This window comes from Ascaphus truei, chromosome 5 (assembly GCF_040206685.1).
Source record: "Ascaphus truei isolate aAscTru1 chromosome 5, aAscTru1.hap1, whole genome shotgun sequence".
In the NCBI taxonomy this organism is placed as follows: domain Eukaryota; kingdom Metazoa; phylum Chordata; class Amphibia; order Anura; family Ascaphidae; genus Ascaphus; species Ascaphus truei.
Window position 1 is genome coordinate 82618178 of NC_134487.1, and position 27334 is coordinate 82645511.

At 42.7% G+C, this 27334-nt stretch overlaps 1 protein-coding gene across 3 annotated transcripts in view; it reads left to right on the plus strand.

Annotated features, from left to right (window-relative positions):
* Positions 1–27334, plus strand: part of ANO6 (anoctamin 6) — a 108193-nt gene that overhangs the window by 7941 nt on the left and 72918 nt on the right. The window contains exon 1 of one of the 3 annotated variants that reach the window (XM_075600124.1): positions 4994–5468. The exons of 1 other annotated variant lie outside the window; for it this stretch is intronic. Coding sequence is in view for 1 of the 2 variants with exons in the window: in XM_075600121.1 (XP_075456236.1) it covers positions 5402–5468 (67 nt within the window). In the remaining variant the exon portion in view is untranslated. Of the gene's footprint in view, positions 1–4993; positions 5469–27334 lie in introns of those variants that run through there. One more of the 3 variants, XM_075600121.1, reaches the window with a different exon arrangement.

A 27334-nucleotide genomic window follows, 5' to 3' on the forward strand; every position in this document is an offset into this window, starting at 1 on the left:
TGTAGGGGGGGCTGGGGTGTGTGTGTGTGTAGGGGGGGCTGGGGTGTGTGTGTGTGTAGGGGGGCGTGTGTGTGTGTAGGGGGGCGGGGGGCGTGTGTGTGTAGGGGGCGTGTGTGTGTGTGTAGGGGGGCGGGGGGCGTGTGTGTAGGGGGCAGGTGTGTGTGTGTGGGCGGGGGCGTGTGTGTGTGTGGGCGGGGGCGTGTGTGTGTGTGTGGGGGGGCGCGCGTGTGTGTGTAGGGGTGTGTGTGTGTGTAGGGGGCGTGTGTGTGTGTGTGTGTGTGTGTGTGTGTGTGTGTGTGTGTGTGTGTGTGTGTGTGTGTGTGTGTGTGTGTGTAGGGGGGCGTGTGTGTGTAGGGTGGCTTATTTGTATGTGTGTGTATTGGGAGGGGGTTATTGAGTGTGAGGAGGGGGGTATAGGTTGGGAGAGGTGGGGGTAGGAAAGGGTGATGAGGAGGGTGAGAAGGGGGTGGGGTGTTCTCACAGGGCCACTGACACGTGCGTGGGGGCTCCGGTGGAAACTTTAGTCCTGGGCCCCGGGAAAGCTGTCTGCAGCCTTGTGTATGTATCTATGTGTGTAATATATATATATTCACATTAATCAATCAAATGTGTGCTGAACACATGGTATATAATAAAGTGAAAAAATCACCATGTAGGAGATCTGCAGCTGGTACAGATGATGTTTCCCAACATCACATAGAATAGATCAGCGGGGCGCGTCCACCTGGGGGGGGTGCAAGATTTGCGGGGGGGTGCGGCTGTTAGAGGCCCCTCGCCCTTCCCCAAGGCATTTAAATTAAATGCCGGGCCTCTCTAACATCACTTACCTGGTGCAAGCCGGGCTTCGGCGACGCGGCGTCAAATGACGCAACAGGGTCACATGACGTCACATGACCCGCAACGTCATTTGACGCCGGGTTCTTACCGAGGGGGGCGCGAAAGCTGGGGCTCCCAGGCAGGGGGGCGCACGCAAAAAACTTTGCGCACCCCTGTCATAGATAACACAGGGCTTATCCAGAACTATCAGCGGTATATGGAAAAAAAGGAAACAAAGCATACAATAGCGCACACGTGCTAAAAGCAAAGATTCCAAATAAATCAGACTTCCAAATGCCTACTCACATGGGGTAGGTCTAATCAAGCATGTCTCAGATAAATCTGATCAAAGGCTGGAGTGGTGGTTGAATTAGGCTGGGCTTCCCAAGGATATAAAAGAGAAGAGAGATGTGCATGGTGCACATCAATTTTATAGTTAAAATGACATGAGCAGTGAGCTCCAAATAACTCGCATGCTCCCAGAGATAAAGCAATTTGACCCCTCTGGGTCCTGTAGTGGCGGTGCTCCGATCAGTCCCTCGGGCAGGAAGATGTTAACCGGCTTTTTCTGTCTCTCCAGCTCGGCGGCGCTTCCGGGTTCTACCCACACGACGTGTCCGACAGCAGAAGCACAAAACTGAGAGATCTCAGCGGCTCAACAATAGCAGGGGACCTGCAACGAGCTGCGATCACTGCACAACAGGCAGGTAAAGGACCACCCGTTCATTGCGGGTCCCCTGCCGTTATTGAACCGCTGAGATCTCTCCGTTTTGTGCTTCTGCTGTCGGACGGACGCATCTTGTGTGTAGAACCCGGAAGCTTGTCTGCCAAACGCCATTAATTCAAGTGCATTACTTCTTATGACAACCAACCTGTTTGGAGTCCTATTGCTTAGGTAAGAACATTATCAGGACTTCAGCTTTTAAGTCTGCTTCACGAGAACATTATTGCTTGAGAATCCCAAATGTAATGATGCTCTGTGTCGTCCCTATCTATTGAATACAGGTGGTCCTCGCTTATCCGACGGAATGCGTCCCACTATCCGCCGTCTGATAACGGACCATTGGCTTGCGGATCAACGTTATTCGGCGGCAGTGACCATCGGATAAGTGGGTTGGATAATGCATCCAGCGGACTGCATTATGCGGCGTTGGATCAGGCATCTGACAGAAGGCGGGACGTCGGATACCAAGGACCACTTGCAATGTGTGCCCTTTTATGAAGGCTATTATAGTTGTAAGCCTCCATGCCCTACTTGTACGGAGATTACATCTGTGTGTTTATGTATGGCTACTCGGCATGGGTTACCTTAACCCAGGGGCTGGATTCAGGCTGCTGGGCGATGAGGAAGTAAGGTTGTAGAATAATGGGCGCCAGGAACCTTTGTCATACAACAGTCTTTTATTCAGGTCCCCAGGCACGGGGACCGCACACCACACTTTATACAATGTTGTAATATCTCTTTCTTATCAACACTTTATGCGCTTCTATGAATGCGCACTCAACACTCAGAGGGAGGTATAGCTCTTCGTTGCGTAACTGCTCTGAGATCCAGGCCCCCCCTTGTTCTTCTGTTCTGAGATCCAGGCCCCCCCTTGTTCTTCTGTTCTGATATACCTCTGAATTATCCCAGCAATGCTAGTACCACAGTACTCCGGCATGCCGTTTGCATACTTCAAATCTTGTATTGGACTCCCATAATCTTCTTATGGGATCCTGACTTAAAAGGTACTATCCCTATCTACAACATAAGAAACATGGGTGAGGGGCTGTTCTGTGCTATTACTTTATAAACATTACTTATCCGCTCTCCCGTGGCTCCTCTACTCTTGTCCTTCTGGAACCTGATCTTCTCGAACTTTACCCTCCCCTTATATACTCTCTGTGATGTCATGATCCCATGACACAGGTGGGCTGGCCGGCACTTACCCGGGGTGCCAACATAAAAGGGGCACCGCAGATCACCTTGGAGCCCTCCGCAATTGCCCCCACCGCTTGATCTACCGAGCCGCATGGTGTCACTACTCCGATGCCTCCAGTGAACCCGCGCACAGGACACACAGCTTGGACATGCCAGCAGCTAGGACATGCCACAAACCCCCTGCTTTGAGCAGGAAATGAAAAAAAGTGTCCCAGCAGCCAAGCCGAGTGCCCTATTCGGCGCGCGCATGCACAAACGGTGTCAGAGCAGCAGCCATCCTGCTGGCTGGGCACATGCACGGCACGTTCACAGATAGTGTTGGAGCAGCAGCGGCCTCGTGGGTGCTCTGTGGCTGGGGAGACCCGAGCAGCGAGGAAATATTCAAAGATGGTGGAAGGTGAGTAATTCCCATTCGGGCAGACTAAAAATTTGGCACCCCTGAAAAGAAAAAATTGTTAGACGTGGGCGCCAGATTTTCAGTCCGCCCATGGTGCAATTATGTCTCAGTCCGGCACTGCCATGACAACACATGGTGGGTCCCGTCACACGCTAACCACACTAGTAACCCTTTAGAGAGGGGGTTACATAGTATATACAGTAAAGAGTGATCACAGTTGACACTCAATGTGCAGAAATGCAGTGTTATTTTTGAGTAGGCTATCACACAGCACATGCCCTACCCCTTGCATCTGTCCATGTTTGCTTTTACTTTCATATATTATATACATAGTTCCGCGTGCGCGTGTGTGTATATACAGGAAGGCCCTGCTTCTCGGCGCCCCGCTTTTTGGCGATATGGCGGTACCGAGAAGGGGTCCGCCATTTCTGCGCATGCGCAGAACGGGCCGGTCCGAGGTCGCACATGCGCAGAATAGGGGGTTTTGCCGATGTTGCGCATGCGTAGAACGGCGCATTGCCGGTCTGCGCATGCGCACAAAGCGAAAACCGCCGGTTCAGCTTATCGGAGATTTTCGCTTTGCAGCGGGTCCTTAGAACGGAACCCGCCGCATGACTGGAGCCCTGCTGTACTGTATATCATGTGAATGTGCTCACAAGTGGTAATCTTTATTGGTTATATGCTAACGGTGTAGGTTTTGTCGCCTTTTTCACCCACCATAACTTAAAATGTGTATGGTAAATCTACCCAGTCTCAAATTGCAAAGCCAGTACAACCAACCTCCACACTGAGACCCACAAGGTCAAAACAGCTGTCTGTGAGTGGTTTACTGTGTTTGTATCTAATCACATGCTGTGTGAACAGCAGAGCATTTGCTTATAAGGGCTCCATGTAAAAATGGATTTCAGGCAAAAGGTGACACATTGTGTTACCATTTGCATATAATTTCCCAGAATCCATTGCTGAAGTGGAAGCACTGTATGCTAGGTGATAATGGTGAAAGGCAGGGTTGTAGACCTGCCTAAGGCTGAGTCCCCGCTGGCGCTGAGGGCGCGCATGCTTAGAGCATGAGCGCCTTGTGTCCTGCAACTTGTGGGGGAGGAGGGGGGGCGCAATTGCGGGCTATCTGAGCAAGCGGGAACATTTAAAAAATTTATTTACAAAAGCGCTGTGTGTGTGTGTGTGTGTGTGTGTGTGTATGTGTGTATGTGTGTGTGTATATATGTATGTGTATATATATATATATATATATATATATATATATATATATATATATATATATATATATATATACGCGCGCGCAAGTAACCGCGGTCAGCGCCAGCGGGGACTCAGACATGTGAATGTACTCACAAGTTTATCTATCTCTCAATTGCATCATATTTCTAATGAGAAATTAAAAATGTATTTGATTAATTATTTAGAAATCATAATGTATTCTGTGTATTTAATCAAACTACAACACAAATATTTCCTTTCAGGTTTGAGTAGGAATTTTATACACTCACCAAAACCCTGAAAATATGTAAGGGGTGGAGCTTTGGACTCATGTCCCTCTCTATACGTTTTTAACCATGGTTGCACATACGATTTAGGATACTTCATTTACATATAAACTATGTCCAGGACATACTTGAAAACGAGAGGTTACTCTCAATGTATTACTTCCTGGTAAAACATTTTATAAATAAATATAATCACACATCCACAATTAAAGGCCGGTCACATTGTGTGTCCTCGGGAAGAGAGGAGCTGCTGCTGCCTTGGTATTGAGGATTGCCTCTTCCCCACAGCTCCGTGCATACTGTAGTTGAACTGTTGTTCACTTGCCCAGAGCCCCACCCCTCCTAACCCACATCAGCCTGTGTTTCAGCTGCAGCCCTAGGGAGCGTCTCTGCAAGGAGCGAAGACAAGGGCAGCATCTCATCTTCTTGCATCTGAGCTGCAAGGGGCACTCAGTCCCAAAGTTGGGTGTGACATCTCAGGCTGCCTAAAAGTTCTGTTGGGGGACTTCTCCCATGCTCACAAATAGCAGAGCCAACACCCTGTAACTTGTCATTACTGGTTACAACGGTGATACGTTATATCAGATCTGCCTCTTTCTCTTCGCTTTCGGTTCACTCCTCCTTTCTGTGTGTTTCCGTGGGAGCTGGTTTGCTGGCATTGCTTTGCAGTGATAGAGACTGGACTGGTTCAAAATTCACACTTATTTTTACTTTGATGCTGTTTTAAGGAGGAAAGCACGTTTGTTTTGTTTTTAAAGTACAATGGCCTCGGTCAGTGATGAAACCTCTTTGGAGATGGACGAAGTGTCTGAGGATGGGGAGATGATACGTAAGTTTGGGGGAAAGAGATAGATGTTTGCAAGGATTATTGGTGCCCAATACTGTGCCTACATATACCTTCCTTGTCTCTTAAATACTAATTACAATGATTGTTTTACGTTACTGACATATGTATGTACATCAATGTATAGTCCTGATAACATAATGTTAACAGCTCTAGTACATTGCCTGCCTTGCACTGTTATATTAAGCGGTTGTTGAGATGTTTGTGATTTAGGATTATCTCTGGACTGCAGACCCATTATAGGTACTGTGGTTGCTAGAGAGGGGTAAACCTGTGTTATGTTTCCCAACGTTATACACTTTGGGGACAATTCACTGTCATGAGAGCATATAAAGCACATTGCTTGACATAGAAGCAAATGAAGACCACTTATGTACAAGAGACTGGCTAGTGCTGTGGAAAAGATCTGGTGTCTAATTTTTTTTCCAGCCAAGACGTGCTCAGCAGCGCCAAGGTGCAGCCCTTTAATGCTCCTCTCCCACAAATTCCAAGATCGTTGCATCTCTGCCAATAGCTAAACACTTGGCTATTCCACATGCAATTATAATATATTTGCCAATTACCACTCAGGAGTTACCCCCAGAGACAGGGAACTTTGCCATTAACTCGGCTTCCCAGTGCCTTATTGCATTAGCTGTACTTTCTTAGGTGCCAGAATGTGTTGCTCGCTGTATCTTATTTATTTATTTGATGTGCTCCTATTCTCACAATTCTCATAACTGGCCTGTGTTACAGTATATTTTCCTTTCTACGTATGCTAATGTAAAATGCCGTACAACATGAGATTTGCAATATTTAAAAACAATGAAAATAAAACTAGCAGTGAGTACAACCTTGCACTTGAGAGCGTAGTGCTAAACATTTGTAATAGTTCTGTAAAAATGAATCACCCACAATCTGAGATTATGTGGAATTGATGATGTATGTTAATGAATTTTGCAGCTGCAGGATTTCCCTCTGTTTCCAAGTAATTCATATGTTGCTCAGACTCCATGAGAACCCATTATATTTTTTATTTTATAATTGTGCAACAAGTCCTTTTCAGAGTTAGGCAGCATAATGTATCATCAATAAGGGCTAGTATAGAGAATTGATGTGTATGTGTGCTAACCTAAACATGCAAATGTTTAGAGCTGGAAGCACAATGCACTTCCTTCCTGCTACCTGTGGTTAAGATAAAATCAGAGGCTGTGGGATTCTTCCGAAAAACTCATAAAATGTACTGTAACTTCATAAAGGCCGTGACTGCTTTACTACAATTCCTTGACTGTTTTAATACTGTACAGCAACACACACGAAAGTTGGTAGCACAACTCCTGTGTTTTCTTCACCTCCTGTGTTCTTGAAGTTCGCGCTCTCGCGCTCTCGCGCTCTCTCTCAACATATGGCAACATCTGAATATTCGCTTTAAAGAAACCTTAGTAATAGAAGGTATATACGTGTAAAATGTATTTCAAATTATCTAGACACTTTGCAAGTTTGGGCCAATTTAAATTAAAAATGTAGACCAATTGTGTTTTGATGTATGGAATTGACATTTTCTGAATGGATGGGACATGCTATATTTAACTACATTGTACATTGACAGTTGAATAGAATGAGAAGTTTATTGCATACCAGACTGCTCCTTCAGCTAATGGGTGTATTCAGGATATACACGTTATGTATGCAGGTGTAGCCCTTGTACACTTTGGGTACTGAAACTACCTGTGCTGCTAACACCTGTCTGGCTAACGAGGCCTGAACCTCCGCCACTGGGAGCCTGGGATACACTTATGTCACGGTGCAGTGCCTCCACCGATAAGGGATCCCAGCGTGGTGGGAGTATTCCCTCACCGGAACCAACATGCAAAGTAAATGCACACAATTGTATATTAACAGTATTTACTAGGCACATATGTTTGCATATACCATAACACATCCACAGCATATAACTCAATGTGTTACCCCACAATAATACCTCCCAGATTGAAACCCCCAAGTACTGACGTGCCTGGGCACTTACACTCTTGCTTGTGGACACTCAGGGGTTATGTGTGGGGATAGCATGCTTCCCTGTGTTGGGGCCAGGTGGTGCACTTATAATACCTTCCTGGTCATAGTCCAGACCAGGATAACTAGCAGCAATCTGCAGCTCCGCGACACGGTACGTTGCTCGCTTGGATGACTCCGCAGGCTGACTTCTCTGGAGGGACCTCCAGCCGGATGATCCCTTGTAAGCAGTCTCTAATATGGAGTCTGGATCTGCGCTCTGATAGCAAGCTGCACTGTCCTTCGGGCAATGTCCTGCAGCACCTCTCATACTAATGCTAATGGTGGAAAGGTCCCTATCTAAAGGCTTTCCCTACAGCAATTACACTAAGTGCCTCTACTGGGTCTCAGGGAACTAACTGGGCCCTTGGGGGTAACTTCTGGCCTAGTCCCTGGAGCACAGCTCCGTGGACCCTACCTGCACCATTCAGGTCCCGGTCTTGACTGCCCCTTCCTGTCTCTCAGCGCGCGAAAGACTATCACTTCCCCCCAGGGAGTCTTGCAGTCAATTGGTTCAAAGTGATCACATCGTGCCTTCTCCATATGCAGCATGGGAGTTGTAGTCCTTGCCGAGTCTATGTTGCATTGGGGCCGCATGCGCTACTCCTAATGGCTGCCGCGGGTCTCCTGCGCATGCGTGACCTTCCGGAGATGTGCGCGCAACCAGCAACGGCGACGCCCTGCAAAGGGAGCCGCCGGCGAATCCATCGCCTTCTGCACTTCCCCTCACATCATTCCCCGCAGCAGCGGAGGTAAGAGGGTGGAACTGGGTGCCTGGGGAACCGGGGGAATGCCTGGCTACATAGGTGTTCATGCATTTACATTTAGAGGACTTTGTTAATGTTGAGTGAAAGTACGTAATTATCTCTAAAAACTCCCGGTACTGGTTTTTCTTACCAGCTCAGTGGATAATAGCAGCAGAGAGAGGCAGGATATGCTACTGAGAGTGGGGTCACAGATGTTATTTATTAGTACATCTGCACATTTTTCAGCAGAAGTTACCTTTGGTTTGACATGCCTTTGATGGTAGAGTTAATGTATTGTATGGCTATAGCATGTCTTATTTTGCGCGCGGGCGGTTGCTCTTCCCAAAGGCATTTAAATGAAATGCCTGGGGACCGTGCGAGGCCTCGGCCACCTCAACTTACTGAGATTCAGCTGGCTTCAAGACGTGTTACCATGGCAATGCCGCGGGGGGCGACGGCGACATAGCAGACGGGGGGCGCAGCAAGAAAAGTTTGCGCACCCCTGGGTTAATGTATTATATTGTTTCCAACTACACATACAAATATACCTAGATAAGAGAGGCAATTAGTCCCGTGTGTGTGTGTGTGTGTGTGTCTGTGTGTGTGTGTGTGTGTGTGTGTGTGTGTGTGTGTGTGTGTGTGTATCCTATATATTACACACACACTCAGAAAATGTATGACACAAAAAAAAGACTCAATATATGCATACACTATAGATAATGATGTTGCAACCATGAGCTACGTGTCATGAGTGAAGCCATTCAATTAACAAATGGTGCCAGACAGGAGCAGGGGTATATAATAAGTTTATTCACTTTGTCACAGATTTATGGAAATATTTCACCTGAGGAAGGGAGATTCCCAAAACGTTTTGCGTTTGCAACCTGCAAATAAAACAGTTTATTATGCTATACTGTCTGGTGTAAGACTTTATTAAAATGGTGCGGCAACCGAAGATATCCAGCTCCGAGATACCTTGGAAGTGGGTGCTGGTATCTCTGCACAGTTTAAATGTCTTGCATTGTGTCAATAGGCAGCCGCAATGGATGACATCACAGCTTCCTATTGGTCTGCAGGATTTGGGACATTTTAAACTGCCATTTAGATAGCCTCGACTAGCCCTGTCTGGGCTGCTACCTGCACCCCCTCCGAGGGAAGCAGATCACAACCTACAACAAATATGCACTCCTTCCAATCATTCAGCGCTTTTTCTGTTGAGCTAGCAAACCTCAAACAACTTGCTGCATTGCACAAATAATTACAGCTCTTATTTACTTACTGTTCCTAATCATCTCCAAAATGAATTGGTTAAGCCCCATACGCTCTTTTAAGGAAATAATCTGCTATGGATTTAAATAAAAATATCAATATCACTTGTGAGCACCTTCACGTCTTAGACAGGTCTGCAACCCTGATTCTCACCATTATCTCCTAGCATACAGTGCTTCCACTGCAGCTAGGGATTCTGGGAAATAACCTGCAAATTAGCACACTCACCTTTTACTTAATGTCCATTTTAACATAACTCGCTATAAACATATGCCTGCTGTATTATATCGCTTTTCTGCACCGCCTGGGTTACAGAAGCGCATAGCCAGTAACCCTACTCACAGACAGCTGTTTCTAGCTTTTGGGTCTCTATTGAGCAAGCAATAGCCTTGTTATGGGCACTGCACAAAGTAAACTCCGCAGACCTTTAAGGGTTGTCATTATTCTGTATGAAATATGTATTTTTAGGCAAGTGAGAGGTCCAAAATTCCCCCCAAACACAAACTGCATTTCTTAAACTTTTCTTTATGCATGCATTTTTGAAAAGCAATAAAAAATATTTTTTGTACCAAAATAAAGACTGGTCATACAATGCAAATAGAACAATGTAACATACGTGGAAACAAACACCTGGGAAAAAGATAAAAGTGCAAATAATAAAATTAACCCGACGCTACCAAACTAAATATCTTTAGACGCTACCAAACTAAATATATCTTTTAACTCTTCCTCAAGAAATAAACAGGATGGGTTGAAGCATACTGAAATGGTACCAAAACTATTTTTATCCATGGTGAAAGGGTAACCTATACAATATATTCATTTAGGAAGAAATGTAGCCAATCTTCCACCTTTTTTTTTTGTAATTATCACACCTTTCAATCAACATTAATGTACAAACCTCTGCCTAGTTTAGCAGAACAATACAAGGCAGAAAAGGTTTAATCCAGTTCTGCAAAATACATTTAATGTAGAATCGGAACTTGATGAAGTTGTAGTATACAGAGCATTCGAAACCTCCTATGTGTCTTCAAGTGTTCACTTGAAGAAGAAACCTATGACGTTTTGAAAGCTGTGCACCCTCCGCCATTTCTGGAAAACCTGATCTGTAAATGTAATCACATTTTTAGGGTATAAACTTTTTATGAAACCTTTTTAATTGAACTTCTCGGAGATGAACAGCAAGTGTTTGACAGTTTGTATCTTTGGTGTGATACTTTCACCAAATAATTGATACAGAAGTAGAGAGGAGAATTTGGTGACTTTCAGGTAACTAGGTTTAGAATCCGAAATAGAAGTAGATACGCATTTGCAAAGAGTGTATTAATGCTATGCCAGCTCTTAATGGGTAATCCAAGCTAAGTATTGAATTACTCGCAATTACTTTTACATTTTAATTACTTAAACCTGTGTAGAAGATATCTTATTGATCTACATTCTTAGTAAATGATTCTTGCAATCACCAGTGTGCAAAATGTGCATTGGAAAAGTTACTTGTTGACAGCATTGATTTCTAGTTTCACCCCCTTCTCCAATTAATTTTTTCTTGTTTTGCATTGACTGTGTACCCAGCGCTGTACATAGAATGTCTGCGGGAACAAGTACCTAACCCATAGAGCTTACAATCTGATTTTGGTGCATGAGGCACAACAAGACTTGCCCAAGGTCACCAGGAGCTGAACCTGGCTCGCCTGCATCAAAGTCCGTGCCATTGTTTTCAGAGCCAGAGCCTTATGCTTTCCGTGTAACTCCTTCAGTGCAAACACGTAGCAAGTCCAGGAAAATCCTTCTGCTAAGTATCAGTCAACAAAAACCTTTTTGTGAAACCTCAATAACTGTTGTTCAATTAAAAGTTGATGTTAAAAGATATTTTTTCCCACACTCTAACTTGGCTTCCTGCGTTTCAAGCCACATTTTTGCTTGGTAGTCCACTTTTACTGTTAACAAGAGTTCGGAGATTGGGTCACATCATGTAAACCCCAGCTAACCTTGCCCACATCTCTAATTCTAGCTTCTGGCAACGCTTCACTGATGACCACTTTGAATTGGTTATTAATGGGGAGTCCTGAACTTTTATGATGGTTTAAAGACTATACAAGAAAGGCACGTATTTTACATGTTGTGAATAGGCTTCTGACCTTTTAAATAGTTTACCATTTTTTCAGATTCCAAAAAACTGTAAAATTCAAATGGCTTAAATGAAGCAATACCAGTGCAATGTTTTAATTGTTGGATATGGATAATTGATGCCAGCCTTGCAAAACTCTGACATATATAAGTAAAAAATGTTATAAAGTTAATCTGCAAACATTGTAAGATTAAAAACATAAGAAAATCTATGTCTTCCATATATTCTTTTTGATGTTGTATCAATGCATATAAAGTTGAGAGCAAAAATATGGATTAAACAAACACTCACTTCTAGATTCAAAGGGATTGATCAGGTGCCAGTCAGGAAGCAGAGTGAACCCAAGTTAATCCCCAGCAAATATTCAAAAGTATAAACAGAATCCCCCTGCCTACCGGAACAAAATTGCACCAAAGTCCAAAAGACATTAAAAAAAAAGTATGCATTTATTTGCCGTTTCAGGGAAATATTCCCCTTCATCAGGTAGGGGGACAAAGCGCAATGTTTCCGTGCATAGTTGTGCTTTTCCTGCAAATAAACGCATACTTTAATGTATGTTTGTTCCTGCATGCAGAGGGATTTCAGTTCATACTTTGATATCAATGCACGTTGAGCACAGTATGCATGTTTACAGTATGCCCCTGCTTTCTCCCCCTGTCCTCATTTGCTCTGTAATCGGTAGGTACAGGGTGGATTAAGGATGACATTTCACTGAAAAGTACAAAATCCAAAATGTTTCTCAATCATGATTAGAAGTGTTTTAAACAGCCAAATACACAGTTGCGTTTTTTTTTTTTATGATAAACATTTCTCAAGTGCAAATTAAGAGTAAATTTATAAAGTTTTGAGCATCATTTCTAAGGTTTTATAAAGTAACACAATCAACATTTTGAAGTACTCTTTTTACACTTCGAGGTATTGAGGTATTGGAGATTTCCACAGAAGACATGTCGGTACTATGAGATGGTGTCAAAGTTCCCATCTCGCTTAATCAGATACTTTTGATATGTGGAATGTGCTATGACGATTGGAGCCTTAATTACATCCTTTCCCAATACACACAACATTTAGGTAAATTAACCATTTACCAGGAACTTCAACCAAGTTTTGAGCCCAAGACTTCAAGTGTTCTGTGGCCTGATGCCGTTTAAACTTCCTGCTAAAATATACCATGTTCTTTCTTTTCCCCACCCCCCCCCCCCCCATGCCAAACATAAGAATCTTAACACCAACTCGCCCATGAAATCACACCACAACTTTCAAGCTAGAGATTTGTAAACCTGCTGGAGTTTGGCGCAATTTTATTTATTTATTTAAATATTTGTAATATTTTCATGTTTGCACTCCTATGGGTTATTTGTGTTGGTCGCCCCTCCGCCCTGGTCAATTGCAGGGTACCATGAAATGTGAAATGGAAATAATTGCATTTCAAATATCCCAAATCAACACTGCAACCAAAGATCTGTTGCATACTATTATCAATGTGACAACCAAATGTTTGTAACATTAATCACTTCTATAGGATGGTGCCTTTATAAACCTTTTCTGTAGGTGATATCAATATCATAGTTTACATATACTGCACACAACACATTCAATCTGCTTAATGGGTATTTTGGCTCATTGGTTTGTCTGTAGCCTATGTAGTTGTTAGATGGATTGATATTTTAGTTTTATTGAACAGGAGCACTTTGTATTCAGTTTTTGTTTTCTGGCTCTGTGCCATCAAATGCTTTGTGCAGTCTCTTCTTTTTTAAAGAAGACAAATGAATACATAATATTGTGTGCACAGTATATACTGCTACTGTCCGCAAGCTTCAATAGACATTGTTTGTGCTCCACCTATTTGCCACACAGCTATTCATATATATATATATTTTTTTTTTGTAAACGTCACCACCAGTATACAGACTAATATGAAAACGGACACAGTAATTATTACCTCCTAGTTGTCAAATACGGAGATGTTCCTATTTGAACAAACCTGTTGCATAACAAGGAATAAATACACTGCTCACAGAAAGAACATTGGTGTTTTCTGTGAAGTCAAGTTCCACTTGGACAGCTGTGGGAAATCTAAGCGGAGTATCCACGACAGGAAGGGATCTGGCAGGCATCCTCCTGGATGATCATCGCTACATTTCCAGCCAGGTATCTGTATATATTTTGGGCAACGTTACATCAACCTTTTAAATGCCATAATATTGGTAGCTAAAACAAGGTAAGTAGCAACAGACTCTCCCATCTCTAAAAGTTACAGTCCCTTTAAACAGGACCAAAAAATATTCTTGCTTGAATGAGCCACAAGGTGTGTTCCAACACCAAAATAGGTTTTATGGCATACAGTAGCACTACATGGTAAATATCGGACACAATCTTCCCCTATTCAGTGGTATTTTTTATTGTATTCTATTGGACACTAATCTGTAGAGGCGACCGACCCGAATCACTCTGTGATACTTATTAGGTACCTTTGTGCCCAATTTACATTCTATACTTTTGTTTTACTAAGGCTGAGCTTATAGCGACAGCGATGCGCCAGCGCATCAAAACAAATGCATTGCCGCCGTCGCGTGCGCTTATAGTGAGCACGGCGGCTTGGTCTCGATCGCTGGAAGTCATCTCTATTTGATTTTTCCAGCGACCGCAGCCTGACGTCGCCGGCACTATAAGCGTAGCCAAAGGAGGATCTCCCTTGGACTCAAGGAAGCAGTCAGAGCGGGGACAGTAATTAAGTATTGAGTCCAAACGGACACACTTGTATACATTCTCTGTCACTGCTTTTTGCATCAGGAGCACATCGTTTAGTTGTTTTTGTTGAAATAGAGTGGTAATTATACAGTATACAGATCAAAAGTCTGACATTTTATCAAGTTGATCTGCATATTACAAAACATCTTCACCTAAATTGAGCCGCATAAATGTAATTTGCCTCTTGTTATCCTGTATTTATCTGTGTATAAAATGTAATGCCATTGCCGGTAGCATAAGTCTAAAGAACACATCGGATCTTATTTTACATCATGCACAGACGATGACCAGACCAATACAGTACGTCACAATGACATTACGGAGCGCAATTGTTTCCACTGTATATAATATAAAACATTTTGTGTTTCATTATTTATTTTTTTAACCATGTTCCTTTTTGTTCACAAGAAGAGGTTAATACAGAAACAATCCCGCCAGACATAGCAAGGCATTAAATGCAGAAGTTTGCAAGCCACAAGCAATAGGTTGTTGTAGAAAAACATTATGGTTTGCTAAGAAACTAGCAGAGCCTGACATGAATAGAAAGGAATGTGATATGATTACTATTGGGCAGGTTTTCTGTACAACTCTGATTGTAGTGCAACTGGGACTTGGGGGGAAAAAAATAGGTAGAAACACATTTTTACATCTCTGGTGCAAAAATAGCTTTTTAACTAGAATGACTCCTATAAGTTTGGTTGTGTCAATGTAAAAGGGTGAGAAGGTGTTGGTGTTGATGAACTACACATTCATAGATTTGCTGTTGAGTTTCAGTGTAAAAGCACAATCCAAAATGTGACTAAGTGCTGAAACTTTGGGAAACATGGTGTTTTTTTCTCTGGCTAAGCAGTCTTCTGTGATAAGACACCTTCCAGTCCTGAAAGACGGCTCACAGCCCATCCACCTGAATGAGTTGGATGGCGTCTTTTCGGCGAAGGGAGGTGTCTTGTGGAAGAGCACAGCTTGGTAGATATGGGTCTATATTCTTGTTCTGATTGTTACATGTAGGATACCATTCCTTTTAATTGGACCAAAATACAAGGTGTATGTGAAAGTTGTTTAACTTTTCACAGGTTTTCATACTTGCTATAAATAACAGGAGCCTGTTTTGTTAACACATTGGTCGTTTTACCTGCAGAATGTTCAGAGTAAACAGCATAACAACTTTTCCAGTGTCAATGTGAAATTAAAACAATTACAGTAATCTACTTTGATTATTTTATTTATACCACACCTACACTCTTCAGGGCAGTCCAATGGGGTGAAGAGACAGTCATTTACAGCTCAGGTCATTATTCATATACAGTACACAGCCCTTGTACCCTCTATAACTTGTTCCGTGCTTATTTGCCCTCTATTCCCACCCCTCTCACCCATTCCGTTGAATAACCAACCTAGGTAAAAACAGACCACTTTTATTGGGTACAAAAGGCCACAGCCTTTTTTTAATCATAAACTGCAACCTCCTGAACCTGGTCAGCGAGTTGCCCCAACCAGCAAAGCTGATTATGCCCAGCGCCGCTACATGACCCAGTGAGCACTCATGATTTGTACCACAGGGGGTCCCCGGCCCTGACCCAAGAGCGCATCTTGTTGGACCCCTCTCATTCTACCAAATTAACAGTCTGGGCAAAACTGACCAGTCCACACCCCACAAACGCCGTGGTCATTTGACTCCTCAAATTCACTTTGCTGCCGCCAGTGGCAACGCAGCCTCCTGTTCTGAACCGGTGAACTCTCTGATAAACCAACCCCGGCGCGGGGAATATTACCATCACCCCTGCATTAATTCCTCCTACACATCAATTCTGGCCTATATCATCACACACATCTGTTCCTCTATCTGTTCTGCTTACATCAACTATGAGACCTGGCACCAGCCCAGCTGCTGCTAGCTTCACGGTTCCGCTGCCTTCAACCGATTTTTGTTGGGCCACTTCACAGGGACTTCCAGGCCAGCCACCCAGATCCCTCTCTCCATCTGGGGCCTCCTTCTGCCTGTGAGGGGATGCCTGTCGGTCCCTTGCTTTTGCTTGGGGTGTGCTGGGGTCCCTGTCCTTCTGGAGCCACCCTCTACTTGGGGCATGCTTGGGCCCCTGACCACCTGGGGCATGCTGATTCCTCCCTCTACTTGGGGCATGCTTGGGCCCCTGACCACCTGGGGCATGCTGATTCCTCCCTCTGCTTGTGACATGCTGCGGCCTTATGAATTCTTACTTTTTCCTAGTTCCAATCCCTTAAGAGCTGCACATCTACATGTTTTTCTCAGGTATTAACAGTAGAAATAATATAATTCAGCATTGTATCTTAATTTGGTGCTGGTATAATTAGTAATCTCAATATCCTGAAATAATTCCTTAAAATGAAGGGGAGAGACATTCTGGCATCCAGCTTTCTATTTTCAAGAAACAGCCTTAATTTGCCTAAAGCTTTAAAACGTCTCTTTTTATATGGATATAAAGAAATATACATGTGAAAATACTTTTTTTTTTTTTTTTTTAAAAGCATGATACTCAATTTATGAGCAGTGTCCTATCCTGCTTGTGTACTACAGTGTAACAGCATGGCGAAGTGGATTGTAGCAGTGTAATGGTAACTCACCACAAACAGGACAGAACCGCGAGGCTGAGGTGGGGATATTAATTCACTGACCTGGAGCCGTTGAAACAGTGTCCAGATGCGGGTCTCGTTGTCGTGGGCAGCCGGGTCAGGGTAGGAGAGAGAGTGGTAGAATGACAAGCCGAGGTTGAAGAGTGGAGAGGTGCGGAACGTAGAGGTCACTAGCCGAGGTGGTTGGAGAAAGTGGTGGAGTCAAGGCAAAGCAGAAGTGCTTGCGACCAGCACACGTCACGTGAGACTATGCCAACTTCCTGGTAAAAAGGCTGAGCATAAATAGCAGGGTGAACCAATCGGGCGCAGAGCTGCACCACAGGGAGGAACAGGACTGAAACCAATCAGGCGACTGGAGCTTGATGGGAGCGGAGCCTGTGAGAGATCCTCACAAGCAGTAGAGAAAGAGCTGATCTGTTAGCAGCTGCAGCCTGAGCAGTAACTAAAAAAACAAGAAACACAGCGCACAACGCTCATAGTGCATTAAATGATATCTTTAGTAACCAAAATAAGAAGGTAAGTATTGTGCGTACATAAAACAAAATTAAACAAGCATTTCAGGGTTATTGTTACCCAAGCACCAACGGACGCCTGTGATGGTCTCGTGGCTCTCTCCTTCTCACTCCAACAACCTCGATGTAGGGCCTGGAAAATCTCCACTCCAAACGCTGGTGTTTTGGCCTCTCGCCTCAGGGAAAGGCTAGTGCAGCTTCAGCAGTCCAGAAAAAGACCTCCGCTTATATGCGTTGTGCCCGTCACTGCATAAATCTCGTGTATAACGGAGCAGCGGAGTACACGCGGTTTTGCGTCCTGGTCGAGAGCTTCTTCCGGGTCTGTGACGTCACAAGATCGCGAGACTTCGTCGCAAGTCTGCAGGACACCGGATCAGTTCTCTGGGAGTGCTGGGATGTAGAGGGTTCGCAAATGTCATCAATCCTACGCGTTTCGAAACCACAAAGGGTCTCTTCATCAGGGAATAAAGACTTATGAGTCTATTGGCATTTTATACCCCTCCAGCGTCACTGATTAGTCCCTCAATTAGGGTTTGAACCAATCGCAACGCAACGGGGAGGAGTCAGAAAGCTCCATGGCAACAGAGAATGCATCCTAACAAAAAAACTAAAAACAACTTTATTTAAACATATAATAACAAACAATTTCAAAAAGAGGACTCTAAAATAAAGAGAAGAATTAGTACACACTAATATTTGTAGATGTGTTGGAATATATATAGTGATTCTAAGAACCACCAACAGAATTATATTCGAAAAAGAAGCACGAGCTAAAAAATCAATAGATACCTTTAAAACCATAAATTAATAAAATGTTAAAAAGATTTTTCTTTAAAAGCTTAATATGTAAAGTATACCAGCTCAGAATATAAATGTAATTTCTAAATACATGACCTAGCTATATCACCAGTGTGAGGTGGTCAGTAAAGGGACCATATATCTATATCCTCATTGAGACCTCCCGGATATAATGTGCCCAATTTATATATCCAGAAGGTCTCTTGAAAGGATAAATCCTTAACCCTATCCCCACCCCTTCTGCTCCTGGGCACGTGTTTGATACCCTTAAAGCGCAGGGATATGGGGTCTTTATTGTGATGTAAGGCATAGTGCTTAGAGAGGCTATGAGTTAACAGACCATGTTTTATGTTTCGTATATGTTCTTGTATACGTGTTTTTAATTGGCGTTTAGTGCGCCCTACATAGAACAAGCCACACGGGCATTCAATTAAATATACAATATGATCCGAATTACAATTAATAAAATCAGATATTTCATAAATTTCCTCAGTTTTTGGACACACAAGAGTTTTGCTATTAGAGTGTAAGTGTTTGCACACTGAACATTTTCCACATTTGAAGTTTCCACAAGGTTTTTTAATATTTAACCATCTTTTTTCTCCCACAGGTGTAGTTTTAATATTTATGTCACTAGGGGACAGAGCATTCTTTAGATTTTTTGCTCTTCTATAAATAAACCTTGGGAACTTAGAAATGTGTGTTCCCAAAATTGGGTCATTTGACAGGATTGACCAGTGCTTCTTTACAATCCTCTCTATATGTGAAGTCATGGAATTATAATTTGTAATAAAAGCGACATTACATTTTTCCTCACTTATAATTTGTTTCTTTTGATGTTTCGTTTTTGGAACGAGCATTTGATTCCTATCTATTTTTCTCACCCTATCAAGATCATCAGTAAGTTTTTTGAGGGGATAACCTCTTTCTAGGAATCTTGAGGTTAAGTCACCCGCCTGTTTTTCAAAGTCTGTGTCCAAACTACAGTTTTTTCTCAACCTGTAAAATTGGCCCCCAGGTATATTTTGAATCCAAGATTTTTTATGGTTAATTGAGGCCATCAGGAGGTTATTTGAATCCACTTCCTTGAAATAAGTTTTACTTATAAGGTTTCCCTCATCAGACACCCTCAAATTCAAATCTAAGAAGTTAATTTCCTTGACACTTTCCACATGGGTAAATGTCAAGTTTCTGGTGTTATTGTTTATATACTTCAAAAAAAGGCTTACAGAATGTTGGTCCCCATCCCACAGACATATAATGTCGTCTATAAAGCGACGCCAAATAATGATATTTCCTCTAAAGGGATTGTAATTAAGGATGCACTTATGCTCCCATTCTCCCATATACAGGTTTGCGAAACTGGGGGCAAATCTAGTGCCCATCGCAGTTCCGCAAACCTGCAGGAAAAATTCCTCCAGAAACATAAAATAATTATGCTTCAGGATAAAGTTGATGGAATCCAGGATGAAGTTTTTGTTTAAATCATGTAATTCGGCATCGCTAGATAGAAAATTTTTTACCGATGCTAGGCCCTGTTGATGTGGTATATTAGTGTATAGGGCCTGCACATCACAAGTTAACCATCTATAGAGGATGGGAGAATCAATATATTGGGGAGAGAAGAGGTCCCCCCAGATTTGATGAACATTTCCATCCCCCTAGACATGAAGGGCATTTTAGAAATCCCAATTATAAAGGGAGGAATTATATCCCCAATTTTAGATACGGCCAGAAAGAATTTGATACACATAGGGATAATAGGCCCTATACACCTATTGCCAAAACTCAATCACCAGCCCAGCATTCCCCGTCTTCTTTTTTGGACTCAGTCAGAAAAAGACACCTGGATCCGAAAAAGAAGGGGGAATGTGTGGAAACCTCCCAAAAATCTGTCAGGGGAGAGAAAGAAAAGAACCCTACCAGAAGAGGAACTAGAGGAGGGGCCAGAATTAAAGAAAAGAGGCTACGAGAAAGATGTGTGACATCTCCCTCTCGTGGTATTTTTAACTTATCCTCAGTTATTTTAACCACTGACCAAAAAAAGGTTCTAGACAGGGGTTTGACATTTTCACGCTCATGCCTACCGAACTCATTTCAATTATACACTGACCTCCAAAAATTCATGCGAAACCTCACATTAAAGAGACATTTTATTAAACTAGATAAGGAAGGTAATGAAGTTCCAAATAAAACAGGAGTGTCTATTGTTCCACCCGAGGTTGTTATAGGTGAGAATTTAGAACTCACACAAGGCTTGAGGCACACGCACTTTAAGGGGAAATCTAAATTTTACCCCTCCCATTCTAAAGGTCACCATGTTGAGACCTTTTTCAACATGGTTAACAATGACTTTAATCTAATGAGTAGTAATATGAAGTCGAGTGACATAAAACATAATCTCACTAAAAAAGAAAATTTAGCATTAAAATTCCTGAAGGAGAATAATAATCTGATAATTAGACAGGCGGATAAGGGAGGTGGTGTCGTTCTACAGAACCGAAAGGACTATGAAGGAGAAGCTTTGCGACTCCTGAATGACACCACTTCATACTCTAGGCTTAAAAAAGATCCAACAGTGGACTTTCTAAATTTACTTAGATCACTATTGGATCAAGCATTAAACTCTGGTGTTATCACCAAGATTGAGTATGAATTTTTGTTTACAAGTTCCCCCAAGATCCCGATATTTTATCACCTCCCAAAAACCCACAAATCAATAACAAATCCCCCAGGCAGACCAATAATTTCAGGTATAGATAGTTTAACAGCCAATTTGTCACAGTATGTTGACCACTTTTTGCAACCCTATGTCGAAAAACTCCCCTCCCATCTAAGGGACTCCACGTCATTGCTCAACTTGTTACAAAACTTAAAGTGGAAGGATTCATATAGATGGTTAACTTGTGATGTGCAGGCCCTATACACTAATATACCACATCAACAGGGCCTAGCATCGGTAAATTTTTTTCTATCTAGCGATGCCGAATTACATGATTTAAACAAAAACTTCATCCTGGATTCCATCAACTTTATCCTGAAGCATAATTATTTTATGTTTCTGGAGGAATTTTTCCTGCAGGTTTGCGGAACTGCGATGGGCACTAGATTTGCCCCCAGTTTCGCAAACCTGTATATGGGAGAATGGGAGCATAAGTGCATCCTTAATTACAATCCCTTTAGAGGAAATATCATTATTTGGCGTCGCTTTATAGACGACATTATATGTCTGTGGGATGGGGACCAACATTCTGTAAGCCTTTTTTTGAAGTATATAAACAATAACACCAGAAACTTGACATTTACCCATGTGGAAAGTGTCAAGGAAATTAACTTCTTAGATTTGAATTTGAGGGTGTCTGATGAGGGAAACCTTATAAGTAAAACTTATTTCAAGGAAGTGGATTCAAATAACCTCCTGATGGCCTCAAGTAACCATAAAAAATCTTGGATTCAAAATATACCTGGGGGCCAATTTTACAGGTTGAGAAAAAACTGTAGTTTGGACACAGACTTTGAAAAACAGGCGGGTGACTTAACCTCAAGATTCCTAGAAAGAGGTTATCCCCTCAAAAAACTTACTGATGATCTTGATAGGGTGAGAAAAATAGATAGGAATCAAATGCTCGTTCCAAAAACGAAACATCAAAAGAAACAAATTATAAGTGAGGAAAAATGTAATGTCGCTTTTATTACAAATTATAATTCCATGACTTCACATATAGAGAGGATTGTAAAGAAGCACTGGTCAATCCTGTCAAATGACCCAATTTTGGGAACACACATTTCTAAGTTCCCAAGGTTTATTTATAGAAGAGCAAAAAATCTAAAGAATGCTCTGTCCCCTAGTGACATAAATATTAAAACTACACCTGTGGGAGAAAAAAGATGGTTAAATATTAAAAAAACCTTGTGGAAACTTCAAATGTGGAAAATGTTCAGTGTGCAAACACTTACACTCTAATAGCAAAACTCTTGTGTGTCCAAAAACTGAGGAAATTTATGAAATATCTGATTTTATTAATTGTAATTCGGATCATATTGTATATTTAATTGAATGCCCGTGTGGCTTGTTCTATGTAGGGCGCACTAAACGCCAATTAAAAACACATATACGAAACATAAAACATGGTCTGTTAACTCATAGCCTCTCTAAGCACTATGCCTTACATCACAATAAAGACCCCATATCCCTGCGCTTTAAGGGTATCAAACACGTGCCCAGGAGCAGAAGGGGTGGGGATAGGGTTAAGGATTTATCCTTTCAAGAGACCTTCTGGATATATAAATTGGGCACATTATATCCGGGAGGTCTCAATGAGGATATAGATATATGGTCCCTTTACTGACCACCTCACACTGGTGATATAGCTAGGTCATGTATTTAGAAATTACATTTATATTCTGAGCTGGTATACTTTACATATTAAGCTTTTAAAGAAAAATCTTTTTAACATTTTATTAATTTATGGTTTTAAGGTATCTATTGATTTTTTAGCTCGTGCTTCTTTTTCGAATATAATTCTGTTGGTGGTTCTTAGAATCACTATATATATTCCAACACATCTACAAATATTAGTGTGTACTAATTCTTTTCTCTTTATTTTAGAGTCCTCTTTTTGAAATTGTTTGTTATTATATGTTTAAATAAAGTTGTTTTTAGTTTTTTTGTTAGGATGCTTTCTCTGTTGCCATGGAGCTTTCTGACTCCTCCCCGTTGCGTTGCGATTGGTTCAAACCCTAATTGAGGGACTAATCAGTGACGCTGGAGGGGTATAAAATGCCAATAGACTCATAAGTCTTTATTCCCTGATGAAGAGACCCTTTGTGGTTTCGAAACGCGTAGGATTGATGACATTTGCGAACCCTCTACATCCCAGCACTCCCAGAGAACTGATCCGGTGTCCTGCAGACTTGCGACGAAGTCTCGCGATCTTGTGACGTCACAGACCCGGAAGAAGCTCTCGACCAGGACGCAAAACCGCGTGTACTCCGCTGCTCCGTTATACACGAGATTTATGCAGTGACGGGCACAACGCATATAAGCGGAGGTCTTTTTCTGGACTGCTGAAGCTGCACTAGCCTTTCCCTGAGGCGAGAGGCCAAAACACCAGCGTTTGGAGTGGAGATTTTCCAGGCCCTACATCGAGGTTGTTGGAGTGAGAAGGAGAGAGCCACGAGACCATCACAGGCGTCCGTTGGTGCTTGGGTAACAATAACCCTGAAATGCTTGTTTAATTTTGTTTTATGTACGCACAATACTTACCTTCTTATTTTGGTTACTAAAGATATCATTTAATGCACTATGAGCGTTGTGCGCTGTGTTTCTTGTTTTTTTGTGTGCATTTAGGGGGGACCAGAGCCATCCCTGGTGTCACAGCTGCAGACGCTCCATAAATATTCCTACTATACACAAGGTCACCTATTTAATTGTATCATATTCATCACGTTATTTATATATTGTTGTTGCGCACTTTTCTTTTGTTCACCTATTTCACTGAGCAGTAACTAGTCTGATCTCTCTGTGTTATCTAAGCTAGGGTTGTCACATTCACGTTTTTATAATACGGGATGCCCGATATCCAGTATGAAAGTGTTACGTCATAATGAGCGATTGAATGATTTGCAGCTGAATGGTATCTCCCACTTGGCCGCTATATTCTTTGTTTTTTATCATCTCTACTCTTGGCAGGACTGGGAAAGACGTGCACTGAACTCACAAGAGTTGGTGGGAGAAATAACACCTATAGGGAGGGATGGATGTCACGGTATTATGAGATCATCAGGCAGTGTCCTAACTTTTTATTATTTTAATAATGTAAGGTGACATCTATCGTAAAATGTAACTATTACACTGAAGTAGAAATGTTACATTTTCATGACTGACTTCATTGGTCATTTTAAGTTTAGGCATTTCACGTCAAGGCCCTAAAATACGGGACAATTATATGTCCTGATAGAGCTTTCAGGGACAAGTCAATGAAATAAGGGACAATCCATATACAAGGGATGTCTGACAACCCTAATCTAAGCACAACAGAGCGCTCCTAAAACATACCTAATGGTACATCCAATATGCCCTCTATAAATGCTTTCAAATTCAAACTCAACTGAAGATCACCCAAATAAACGAATAATGCTGCCAGCCCAAACTTGCATTAACCTCACTGCAGGGGAGCTGAAACTAGAGGTGTCCCTTAAAACCTCAAATCAGCCATTACAATATATCTACTTAAATGTAATAAAGGAAGAGGCTTCTAAGTATGTTCTGGTCTCTGCACCCAATTTCCCATTTCCAAGAAATTGCCTTAATTTGCTTAAGACTTCAACACCTTTACATAAATATAAATAAATATATAAAACACTTTCTAAGCATGAAACATAATGAGTAGTGTGATTCTAGTAGCAGAGAAAGAGCTGATCTGTTAGCAGCTGCACTCTGAGCAGTAAACAGTCTGAACTCGCCCTCATCTAAGCACAACAGAGTGCTCTTAAAACATACCCAATGGTATATCCAATAATGCTTTGGTATCTCCATCACATCCTATACCAGATAGCTCTTACCAACCAGCTCAGTGAGCCACATACTCCAACCTTATGGGGAGGTGATGAGAGCGGTCAATCACAAGGCAGCAGCCCCTTAAGTAATCTCCCCCTCCCTCATCCTCCCCCAACGCATCACTCCATGGCCCCTCGGGCCAAGTTCATGCTTCCCCAAATAGCTTAGGGATTTCTGTACTGATCCTATCTGTATTATTGTCTGTCACAAGAGGCCAGAACTTAACCCAGGGATCAAGGCACCAGACAGGGCAAAGCAGTTCAATAAAGAAAGTTTATTCCAGCCGGTGCCAGCAAGCACAACACAAATCTGAATTATATGCACTAAAAAAAATTGGGACCTCTTTGTACAATTCGTGGCCGAGCACTTCTCCATCACTGCTCCTGTCCACTAAGGCCGCGGGCATGGTCAGCTCTTAGCCGCTGAGCCGCGCTCACGGTTGCCAGTAAGCCCCTGCAGCCACAATGAGAACGGCTTTAGCAGGGACTTGCGCACGCTTGCAGAGGCGTAGCAGAATTTTTTTTTTTAGTTTACGCGCTGAGCGGAGGGCCGGTCACGTGAGCGGTTTGCCCAATGAGGGCGAACCAGCTCCGTGACGTCACTGGCCCGCCCCCAGACGGCGCGCGTAGTAAGGCCACGGAAAGCACCCGCTTTCCCTCAGCCTCCGCACGGCTGGAGTATCTATGGACTCAGCCTTAGTCAGTGTGAACTGGGTTAATCAGCAAAGGACAGACATAGCTTGAAAAGACTGGAGATATTCACCTTCCCCTCCGCACCCCTTTCTTCTGCATTTTTGCTGGGTCAGTTTGCTTCCGGCAGCTGCTATCACTTTGCCTCAGGACTTCTTTAATATGAGAACACACAAGTCTCTCCAAAGGCAGCAGCCAAAGAGTGTCAGCCGTTTGCTGCCGTTCAGTGATGATAGAGATGCTCGGTTACAATTTCCAGAATCCGTTATTATCTGTAACTGTGCGTGAAATGTCTGTAAACTGAATGTATAACCTCTGTTCATTTAATGTACCCCCCTGCAGGGCCCTCCTTACCTACTGTAACAATGTATGTTTGTTATTGTATTGTTTTTGTCCTTCAACCCTTTTGTACAGCGCCATGAAATATGTTGGCGCGTTGTTATAATACTAATTCTGTCTTTGCCTGTCTGGCTCATGTGAAACAAAATAAACAAACAAAATAAACCGATGGTGATGTCCCCTTAAGTGGAACCTTGATTTTCTTTAAAAAAAATAAAGGATTGCTTTTTTTTAGGTTTTAATGTCTGCTTGTATCATACGATAGTGAATATAAGGAGCTGCATAAGTCTCCTCCTTTCTGGATCAAAGTAACTCCAATACTGCAAGAAACACCCGCAGTGCATTGTTGCATGCTCTTCTAGCACTGAATGTGTTCATAGAATTTCAGTTGAGGGTGACATCTCACATTATTTCAATCTGTTGTATCTGCTCACTGTGTCAGCAGCTACTTCTAAAACCATATGCAAATGTTCTTAAAAGTGGAATTTCCCCTTCACAATAAAAACTGTATAATGGTCCCACGTTGATAAATTGCCATGGTGTATTTTCAGAATGAAGATGTCCAACAGATAGGGCCAGGTTTACCATTTTTACTATCTGTGTAAGAAAAGTGGGGCGCTGCACGCAATCTGCAGGATGCTCCTTTGGAGATGCATGGCGGTTGCCCCTCATAATTAGATTATCAGTAACTTAGATTGTTGCTTTAAAAACTTAATGATTGTCTAGAGCAATGGTTTTCAACCGGGGTTCCGCAGCTACCAGGGTGGAGAGCTGGTACAATTCTCTCAGCTGTCCTAGACCCGGTGGTGCTGTGGCACCCGTCCCCCACATTGCAGTGACCGGTGGCTCCCGATCTAAGCAGAGGCTATTCTTCCTCTCCCTGCCTGCTCTGGTCGGAGCCAGCTGACGAGGGAGAGAGAGGATTGGGCAGGCGGGCGCACTCTCTCGCAAAGGGGAGAAGAGCTGGAGTGGGGGTGGAAATATTTGAACTTGTCTCCTGCAAATGTCCCTTGTTGCAACACTACAAGGATCAGTGTGTGTGTGTGTGTGTAAGTGGGAGAGTGTGTGTGTGTGTGTGTGTGTGTGTGTGTGTGTGTGTGTGTGTGTGTGTGTGTGTGTGTGTGTGTGTGTGTGTGTGTGCGCACGCAAGGGGGAGAGTGATGAGCGGGCGCGAGAGACAGGGCAAGGGTTGGGGTTCCCCAGAATTTCAAAATTAAATTCTGGGGTTCCCTAACCAAAAAAAGGTTGAAAACCACTGGTCTAGAGACTGGACGGTGCAACACCAGGAATCTTCAAAAATAAAATACATTTTCTATAAAGGATTTTTACGCAGATGAGGACCTTTCGTGTACGTAGTCGGCGTTCTTTGATCTTCCGTACTTGGGGTGCCCTTGTTAATCCTAAAACGTTATGAATTAT